We start from the raw sequence: 10,876 nt of genomic DNA, 5'->3' as shown, positions 1-10,876 counted from the left end.
CAACGAAAAGGCAATTGGTGTCATTTTTTTTCCTGAAACTTGTCTTCTGAAAACTACTTTTTGGCACGTGTTACAATTTTAATACTTTTAAAAACTACTTTTTGAAATGTGTTAATATTTTAACACTTCTAGGAACATCTTTCGGCAAAAAGGATATTTTAAAAAATACAAATAGGAAGTTAGTACAAACGAATGGTGTAAATAAAAAACCAGATACTTAGCATACCTTTTTCAAAAAAAAAAATGGTGTAAATAACCATTACCCTTCCTTAAGTCAATTTTACTATATATTATTTTCCAAGGAACCGCAAGTTTAGAAAGAAAAAAAAAATGACCCACTATTCTTTAGACAGTTAATCCGCCCAAAGAACAGACTCGTAAAATATTTCTCCACTTTGGGTTGGAGACAGGGCTAACCTGCATGAAAGATAGTTTGGTTTTGGTGGGTTCTTTTTTTTTTTCAGTATCAAGAACGAGGCTTAAACTTAGGATTTCATATAAATTATGGAAACCTCTCCCCACTAACCTACATGCGATATAGCAAACATTTTTTTTATAGTCTTACTACGTATTTCCTCTTCGGGTTCTTACTTCTTACTTTGCACTCTTGTGGTTTTTCATTTTCCAAATAGTAAGGGCCTTTTGTTAGAGTTTGCTTACAATATGGAGTATTCCCTTTTGATGTATTCTTTTGGTTCAGATGTATATGACAATAATACCGATACAGTGCTTATCGATCATTTACGAACCCTGTGATTTCCTTAATAATGAATCAACTATATTATTTTATGACATTCTATGACCATCCCTGTTTTATAAGAATCAGTCAAATGATTCTCCGAGCTTCCTTTTGGGAGAAACAAAGTTTATAGGAATCCTGGGAGGTGATTTATAATTTTATATGTAAGGTTGAAAAAGTAGCAAAATAAGATTAAAGGAAATAAGAGTGAGACAACATGCAAAAAGAAAGAAAATAAATTAATGAACGTAGAAAAGAACGAAAAAAAAAAACTAAATGGACTCGTTCATTTTTGGCGATGGATGATCCACGAGTTCTGTTGGTATTGTCTCAAGTCAACTTCAACATCAGATTTAAAGTTTTGGAAATGGTGCTAACTTTGACTTAGGATGATGAGAACGACTTTGACTTCGAGTCTTTGAGGAAAAATAGAGGGATAATTGGTTTGTGTTGGACTAGCAAAGAGCAGAAGGAGAAAGTTAATTACTTGCTTGGAAAATGATAGATCCTTACCATAAGAGATTATACAAAATGAAACTCAAGCCTCAAGGAATTGATCAACTTTGATTTTCTCCTTTTTTGTTCACTTGAATAATTTGACTTAAGATCTGTTTTTTTTTTTGTTTTATTATTGTTTTATTTCTCATGGTTAATTAAGCTCGGGTATTAATATGAACTTGTACTAAACTGTCAATTCTTAACTTAAAAATGCTTAAAAAAACAATAAATATGCATCAAGAAACATCAATGTTCAAAAAAATTATTTTAGAATAATTTTTTATCTGCTAGATTTTTTTATGACTTTGAACAAAATTAGTCTCCAAAATATGTTTTTTCTTTCTTTCTGAAAATAAAGTGAGCCAATTCACCCAACCCAAGGGACAAGTTGGGTTACATTATTTGTGACTTGCAAAATGTGAGACAATTCAACTCCTTTTTTAGCCAACAAACAATGTACTTTCACAGCTCTATATTGACAAATTAATGACAGACAAGTAGATGATACATATTTCCTCCTATAAATAATTATTGAATAAAATTTACTAAGGTACGTGCAAGTCCTCTACTATAATTTACTAGTTATTATGTACTTGTTATATTGTGACTCTTTACCGGGACGAGACTTGGAATTTTATTTTGGAATTATTTGATGCTTTTAAAAAAAATTAAAAGAAATAAAAATAATAATTTTATACACCTTCGTGGGATGAAAGATTAATATGAAGAAAATAAATATAGAAAGGAAAGAAAAAAAAGATAAAAGATATAATAAGTAATGTAATAGGAAATAAAAAGAGAAATAAAAAATGAGTATAACTAAAATATAAATAAAATGAATTTAAAAAAGTTATTTTAAAAATAATTATGTACTTTGATATCAGTTTGAAAGCGTGGCATGGATCAAATAAACAGAGTAAAAGCAAATGGGCTTTACGCTAGACCTGTGAAGGTATGACAATATCTCTGCCGGGCATTTGAAGTTGGCCATCTAAAATATAGGGCCACTTTAAGCCCAGCAAGAGGTTTCGCTTGTAAACCAGGCTTCAAGTTAAGTTAAAAGAATATATGACATTTAAAATAAAATAAAATTGGGCATGCTTCAAGACCTCGAATTTACGCATTTTCACTCATAATCACATCCTCTTTTGTAATTGAATTAATAAAGCTAGCTGAAAAGTTAGTTAACAGTTAAAAATTTGAAACTGAAAAATTAATTTTGTATATTATAAATATTCAGTAAAATTAACTGTTAAAATAATTGAAAAATATAAAATAATAAAATATAATAAAATCATGATTTATTTTAAAAAAACAATTAAAAAATTGAATAAATATATAAAAGATAAAAATAGAAGAAAATATAAAAAGATAGAAACTAACATTTTTAAAAATAATACTTCAAATAACATTTCAAAAAATAAAATTAAAATTTGTTTACCAAGTAGTCAAACAAGTTTTTTTCAACTAGTAAAAAAAATTAAAACCTAACTCAAATCGTTGAACATAGCCTGAATAACAAACTATTGTCTAATATTTTTAAAGTTAATTAATATACCAGTTCTAAAAACATTAAATTGTATAAACTTAATTTTCAAATTATTTTGTATATTAAATAATAGACAATTTAGTCCGGCCTTACAAGATGTGATTATGTGTTGATAAAAAAAAAGTGATTATGTTTGTTGAATAATAAGATTAATTCTTATGTGAAATATTTATAATCTAGATGGAAAAAACAAAAAACTTGTCTTCAATACCGGTACATAGTGATATCACTAATTAGTAATTAAGCATCAATGTTAATAATAACACTGTATCTCCACGCCTCCTACAAAAAGTAGGTTTCGTTGATGTACCCATGCATAACAGAAAGTGGCGAGCGCGACAACTTGGAGGTGACTTTTAATTTTTTTCTTTCTGGTTTTGGACGGTAAAAATGATTAGGGTTTAAGGGTGCAGTTATGATAAATCTTGAGTGTCATTTTGTTGTATTTAATCTTTCTGGATTATTCTGTTTTTAGTATTAAACTTAAAATAATGTGTTGTATATTAATTACCTTAAAAAATAATATATTCATGTTGCTTAGGCGTATAAAATACAAAACAAGTTTATAGTTAACTGGTATTTTTAACACCTTGTTTGAAATGCATGCCAAGGTTTTGATTTGTAGGATTTCCAAGCTATTTCTAAGATGCTGTGAGAATCAATCACCAACGAAATGGTCAAGAGCAAGGTGATAATTAAGATAGCGCAAGCTCATTATTTAATTAGTGAACAATGATCAAATCCTCCTAAATATTAATTGTTGTTGCTCGTCTTGTGTGTTCGCCTTTGTTCTAAGGAACCTATATAATGTAGGATTTGGTAACCTTTAAACCTAGCTTGCATAGCCACCCATAGTCTCTGGCTTTTATTTACCAAGGGAAAAGAAATAAGTGAAGAATTTCCCCCACAAACAAGTTGCGGGTTTTAGTAAGTTACTTGCTCAATTTGTTCTTAGTGGAACTCGCGTAAATCCCACTTTCCATTTGTACTAAGTCGTATATCTCGTTGAAAATGTGATTGATTATGGCCTTTGATTGTAGTGAATAGGTATTCATAGGAGGGATCCTTGTGTTATGCCACCAACTTTTGTAATCTGCTGGCCTCAGCCAATAATACTTTTTAGTTAAAGAGCAAAAGAATCTTCAAGTTTGTAGATGTTATTACTTATTAGGCAGCAGACAGTAGAGGGATCTCTACATAAAAATATTATCTAAATTTAATTTTTAACGGAAATATTTTTTTTTTGTTTTTATTTACTTTTTTTTATTAAACTTTGAATTAGTCCAAATTTATTTTCGTTGATGAATCTAAGGTTTGGACAAAAAAATTCTCAATATCCTACATCATTCTTGTACATTTTGTACGTGCATTCTTATAGAGTATCTGTATATCTAAAAAGAGTATCTGTGTATGCACTTGACTAATTCCTATAGACTCCGTGCGCGTGTGTACGTGTACAATAAAAAATTAACCTATAATTAATTGAAAGAGTAATATACAAGCAATAAAAAATGTATATCTTCCATGAGCTGAAATTTATTTAACACTAAACAATAAATGATTAAAAAATGAATAAAATCGCAATATTTTTTTGCAAAAAAAAAGTTGATTAACTCAATCATACTATATGCTATTAATTAATTCTAAATTTTTAATGCTAAAATTAATCAAACATATATAGATCAATAATATTTTAAATGATTAAATAGATTGGCATCATTATTTATTCAAAAAGATATTTTAAACAAAAATTGAGTCTAATTATTATAAATGCGTCCCAAACATTATTCCAAACATGCTCCATGAATGATTGCACAACTGATTTTTCAAACACATGAAAAGTCTTTGACATATATGAAATATAATTTAAAATATAAAAATAATGAATAAAATCTTTCTATTAATAAAACTAATATTTTTTATGATATAATTAATTAGAAAATTATTTTATTTATAAATGAATTTTTTTACCCTTAGCATTATATAAATTAACACGGAACTATACATATCTACGCATACAAAAGTGTTGGTTGGAAAGGATAACAATTATGTTTATCACAGAAAATCAAACGCAATAACGTGTCTCTTATGATATTATGGTTGAAAATGTTTAAAGCATTCGTTTTAGTTGGATAACAGAACAGTGAAAACACTGAAGCATTGAAGACCTTATCCATCCTTTTCGGTAGAACAAAAAGACTGTGCAAATGCTTCTTGTGAAGCCTAATGCGGCACCTGTACTCCAATTTCACCAGAGAAGCGCAAAAGCCGTGTTTGAAAAACAAGCATGTATTTCGACACAGGCAATTGCAGATTATGATGATGATGGAGACACTATGCATGAGTGTGATCACATGCATGTGTAGGAATAGTTCCTTATATTGTTCCCTAATTTATTTTTGTATGAGGTGATAAGAGAGAAAAAAGTAGGTTCCTGAGATAAAGTTGCTCTTATTTCAAATGGTATTAGTAAATTCTAGAAAATTGTTTTAAATGCTAATAACATGTGTATGGTGTGTTTGATCTTTATTTGCCAAAATTGTTTATAGTTTTTTTAAATGTAATTAAACTAGACTGCTCCTATAGTTGGTGGAGAGTAGTGGTGTAAGACACATGACAAAGTGTACAATTGAGGGAGATGTAGAACAGAATAAAAACAGAAAAGAATATGAAAATAACAACTCCAAGCTTTTTTAAAATTATTTATTTATTTTAAAAACACTTTTAAAACTTAATATTTGGATGAGGAATTGATTAGCAAGGAGAATGTAGTTGTTTTAGAAATGATAAAGAAATCAAGCATAGCCCTGTTATCTTTCATGTTGGTGGGGGACAGGTTGATATTTTTTCCTTAATATTGTTGTCATCAAAATTGTTTATTTTATGAGCATTAAGTGGCCCAATCACTCTTGAATTCCAGGAATAGATCATGGCTCACATCTCCGTTGATCTATTGGCTAGACACATTTCTATCTAATATTGTACCGTACAACTCGTATGCTTAGCATATGTCCTATACTACACTGGGGCATGACAAGACACGTTACTGAAGAATACTTAATTGGTAAATTGGTGAGGATTAACTTGAGTGTCAAACTTTTTTTTTTTTGCATGTATTCCTGTAGCACACTGAAGTAAGGAGATTTGAGATCAGACCAATATTAGATAAGGAAAGAAACCTAACCTGACTAGTTGAGTAATGAAATTGGTAAGAACAACTATAAAGTATTATGGTAAGATTTTTATCCTAATTTAAAAAATTACCAACTAGAGGTAATTAGAATGGATTTATCTTTATCTCTACCTAATCCAAATTTTTGGTGGAGTCATTTTCAAGAAATATAAAACAAACAAGCTATAAGAAAAAAAAAAAGCTAGGAGAGAAAATGTTATGCACTCTAACCGTGTAAAAGTAAGTGCAAATTAAATACTTTTACATTCTCGTATAGTCACGTTCTACTGTGTATGGTAACAAGGGCGGATCTAAAGGGGAGCTCGAGCTCCCCTTCCTTGAAACTTTATATATATATATATATATATTAAGTTAATTATTATTAAATTATATAAAATTATTTTTATATGTGATTATTATAATAATGGTTAATATTAATTAGTCTAAAATTATGTAAAATTAGTTGTATTTGTTGTTTTATTATAATGATTAAAGTGATAATTAAAAGAAAAAAAATTATAATCCCTTTATAAGGTTATAAATCCATCTAATTTATTTACTTTTATAATAATTATCTTTAGCAACAAGTGATTGAATAAAGTTATGCATCCCCATTAATCTAAAAACAAAACATAACAATCTTTATGTGAGTCACCCAGGATTGCAGGATTTGTTTGGAGGAAGGCAAGAATTAATGTGACGGTTTGGGGTGAGATGGAAAATTCGGAAGAGAGGGGACAAAGTAGGTATTTGAACTCATGTATTGGCCTGCACATATATTAAAAAACTCTTTCTTAAAAAACTTAAAAAAAATGTTTCATACATAAATATAAATAGGAAGGTTACAGTATAATTCCTCAGCCAAGGGACTTTATTAGTAAGTGTAATTTATAAAGAAAAGCCATGCTAACCAATGTCTTTAAAATATCAGTTAAAGTATAAAAATTAAAAATATTATTAATACTTTTATCATGACTTCCATTGCATCCCAATATGATTTTCACTAAGGAATATATGTTAATGCAAAACTTATAATTAAGATTAATTATATCCATATTTCAATTATGTTCAATAATTCAAAATTAATTTTGATTTTAATTTTATCGAAACAGTATTTATTAGCTTTAAACCGATCTTTCGGTAGTGATAAAAAAAAATCTTTCATTCGATTTCTGTATTTTTAACACTGCACTTTGTAATTCCATTCTTTACTATTGTACTTTATTTGATCGTTAATGGTGTCTTTGTTAATTTACAGCAACAATGTCTCCTCTACCTTAATTATTTGAAGAATATATGACGTGCAATTTGCAAAGGGGGCCAATACATATGTCCTTTGCTTTGTTTGTTTACGTACGATAATTAACTTAGCAAATTAGTCAATTGCTATAGGAAAAAAAATAGTCAAAAAGATTTTGGAATATTAGAAATTTTCTTTGGTCACTCTATAGCTCAGTGGTGATGAGTCCTCCCTCTATAATTTCAATCACTTCTTGGGGTTCCCTTTTCCGTCTCTTTCGCAATAGCATACGTAGCCAAGAAACATCAACAAACAATTTTCAAGCACTCCAACCTTTGAAAACAACATATGAGATATGTGAATCTGCGATGCAACCTTGCCGGCCACGCGTCTCAATTCTCCAACACCCGTTACTGATGATTTCAACATCAACAGTTTTCTTTTTCTTTTTCTGGGAATCAACAGTTTTTTCCTTGGATCTTCGGAAATATCTCCTTTCATCCGTATAATCCAGAGAGAAAAAAATGTGTGTATAGATTTAACAATTGTTCTAATAATTTATGGTAAGTACCATGGATAAAAATGTGTAACTAATATATATTACAATAATTATTGAGTCGACAAACTATAATCATTTCGGTGCTAAGTTCGCAATGCCTGTAAGAAACAGCATCTGATGTTGCGTGTATTTTTTTTAGTAGACTAAAATGTTCTTAACCTCTTATAATTAACTTTTATAATTGATCTCCCGTGACTGAATTCATAAATTCGCTACACACTTACTTGCGCATCTTTCTGCATATCACCGCTCATCCTATACATCTTTCAACACTTTTCTTATAATTAATTAAAATTTATTAAAAATTATCAATTTTAGTGAATCATACTTATTATTTAATAATTTTTTTTGCTGATTTAAATATGAAATCCATCCAAATTAATAATTTTTAAAAATTTTAATCAATCAAAATAAGTATTGGAAAGAGAGTCCAAACAAAATATTGCTAACATTTCTCATTATGACTATTACAAAATAAATAATGCCATTTGATGTTTATTCTCTTTTTAATATTTTTATCCCCAATTATTAAAAATCAGTAACCACCATACCATTTTATTTTAACTTCAAACTGCATTTATATTTTTTTAAAGCAAATTACTATCTAAAAAAATACAGTTAATTTTCATGTCGAGACACAAATGACCTATTTTATTTTGCACTGGTGAATGATAAGATCAAATTATTTTGGACAATATACTGGATCCCATATATGGGAAGATCTCAGTCAAAATGACCAACCTTTATTTTTGAAATTTTCAAAATTCGAATTTATCTTTTTTCTTTCGCTTTCCTTATTCACTTAAGAATTTAGACACTATGTTTCTTACTTTATCACCACCACACAAATCTGTATAAAGAAAGCCTCAAAAGTGAATATGTATTTGAACTCCGGCAGAATAAAGTAATCGTGTGATAAAATGTGAATGCAAGTGAGCTGTTTAGCAAGCAGTCTTTTTAATATTTCAAGTTGTACCTTATAGTTTATATTTCATTAGTTCCTTCTTCTTTTTTTTGTTTTTAATCAAATTATAAAATTATAAGTAGGACATATTTCACAGTTTTGCGAATGACTAATGTCAGTCAACAAATTAACTTATTATCTTTAATGTAATTTTTTTTTCTCAACAACATTTTTTGAGATCTCAAAGAATCCAATAAAATTTTATGGGATCAATGAAATGTTGGTAAGTGATTTTCCTTTAAAGAAAATTAGAAAAGTAAAAAGAAAGAAGTCAAAGGAGTGTAGAAAACAATGCATCTGGTCCTAGAGCGTGTAACTTTTCATAAAGACACATCAACATTCTCGTCCCACACTAGCCTCCAAAAAGTTCCTGTGTGCTTAACTGCTAATCGACCCGTATTGTCTCCCTTGGCTTTGTGCTAGAAGCAGAATTCTAGACCAACTCCATCACCTATCCCTATTTTATTCGTTGGAAACGTGTCCATATTCCATGTCTTGTCAACACGTTAACTGTAGACCTTGTTCCTATAAATATAACGCAACCCCTTAGAATTTAGATAGATTCCGCCGAAAGAGTCTTGCTAACTACTTAGACTGAAGGAAAGAGAAGCATGAGGGTGTTTTCTCGGTTCAAATTTCTGTCAAGAGCAGTGCACGAGGAACAAGAGGGTGAGCATGATGGGGAGAGAAACAGGTACCCTTTAACAGAAGCAAGTTTGTGCACGTCCCTAACGCTAACAGTTTGGAGAAAATCCCTTGTGATTAGTTGTAAAGGATTCACTGTGATAGATTCATATGGAAACCTTGTGTATCGGGTGGACAATTACATCATGCACCCTAACGAACTCATTCTTATGGACGCTTCAGGAAACTCTCTTCTCACCATGCGCCGCTCCAGGGTATGTGTATAATTAGCATTCCCTTCATCTTTCTTTCTACGTTTTAATGCATAAGTTTATCGCTTTTCCTATGTTAAGACTTACCCGCATTTAGCTAATCAACTTATTAAACAAGTACTAATCATATAAACACTTGTATATAAGCTGCTTTTATAATCAAAAGAAAATATGATTAAACTATTTTTGTATAAGTCGTTTAGAGAATTTATTGTAGTTAACAAGTTATAGTGTACCATAGATTATTTTCAAGTGTCATGTCAGAAGATAAGTTCAAATAAATTGTAAATAAGCTTTTTTTTAATCGTGTTTTTTAAGCCCATAGCTAAGGATCAAAGAAATGATAAAATGGCAATATTTATAAATGCAAAATCAGATTAAAGAAACGGGGTAGGAGGAGTATATAAAATTTTTGGATGATATTTTGTCGGTTGAGTATATAAAATGCTATTTATGGTTGTTGATGACATGTTGATTTTATTTGATTGCAGAAGCTAGGGTTAGTAGATAGATGGTTTGTGTATGAAGGGGAAATGGGGAAGCAGAGTACGAGGAGTAAGTCGGTTAAGTCAAAAGAGAGACCAGTTTGTTGTGTACGGAAGCGTGTGAATATTTTAGACGGCAAAGCCAACAAGGTTCAGGCCTACGTGTACCGCGCTGCCTCGGATTCAGATAAACGACATCCGGCGTTTACAGTTGAAGGTTCCTATGCACATAGAACATGTAAAGTGTTGGATGAGTACAAGAATGCCGTCGTTGAAATCAAGAGAAAGGAGGCCAATACCAAAGACGTTTCTTTCGGGATAGAGATTTTTCAGTTAGTTGTTCACCCTGTGTTTGATCCTAGTTTTGCCATGGCACTCGTTTTACTACTGGATCAAATGTTTTCATAATACTCTTCCATAGAGTAACACATTTCTAGTTTCTATAGTATACCATTTTACTCGAAAGGCACTGTAAATTAGCTGGAGAGATCTATATAAAACTAAGAAAAAAATATTGAAACAGTCAACTACAAAGTGTTTCATTTCATGTCAAGCAAGAAGCTACACAGATGCGCATGTTTGGATCTGCATCAAAGATCCAAGCTTTCCTCTTAATTCACATCAATTTTGACTCAAAAACAAGAATTACTTACTTCAGTATGATGTGCATCAAGCAAACATGTGGTTAACCTCTCAAAGTTTATGTTAGGAATGGAATTCATTTCCTATGAGGCTGAGTATGCAAACAGTTCAAATCATCAGACTGCATCCTCG

At 30.0% G+C, this 10,876-nt stretch overlaps 1 protein-coding gene across 1 annotated transcript; it reads left to right on the top strand.

The window, feature by feature from the left end:
* The first annotated feature begins 9,158 nt into the window (after nucleotides 1-9,158).
* On the top strand, nucleotides 9,159-10,629 carry LOC114413416 (protein LURP-one-related 17-like). The gene is made up of 2 exons (XM_028377824.1): nucleotides 9,159-9,620; nucleotides 10,109-10,629. Exons 1-2 carry the CDS (start codon nucleotides 9,333-9,335, stop codon nucleotides 10,508-10,510), a joined length of 690 nt encoding a protein of 229 aa, XP_028233625.1. The 5' UTR covers nucleotides 9,159-9,332; the 3' UTR covers nucleotides 10,511-10,629.
* Nucleotides 10,630-10,876: the final 247 nt, after the last annotated feature.

The sequence above is a fragment of the Glycine soja genome, chromosome 5 (assembly GCF_004193775.1).
Source record: "Glycine soja cultivar W05 chromosome 5, ASM419377v2, whole genome shotgun sequence".
Classification (NCBI taxonomy): Eukaryota; Viridiplantae; Streptophyta; class Magnoliopsida; order Fabales; family Fabaceae; genus Glycine; species Glycine soja.
The sequence above is the reverse complement of the archived record's forward strand: the minus strand, read 5'-3'. Positions and strand labels throughout refer to the sequence as shown.

What these genes read in the sequence shown, in the direction of transcription:
- LOC114413416 (XM_028377824.1), top strand. Translation starts at nt 9,333, where the DNA reads ATGAGGGTGTTTTCTCGGTTCAAATTTCTGTCAAGAGCAGTGCACGAG. An exon ending in TCACCATGCGCCGCTCCAGG is followed by an intron (nt 9,621 to 10,108) that starts GTATGTGTATAA and finishes ATTTGATTGCAG; the next exon opens with AAGCTAGGGTTAGTAGATAG.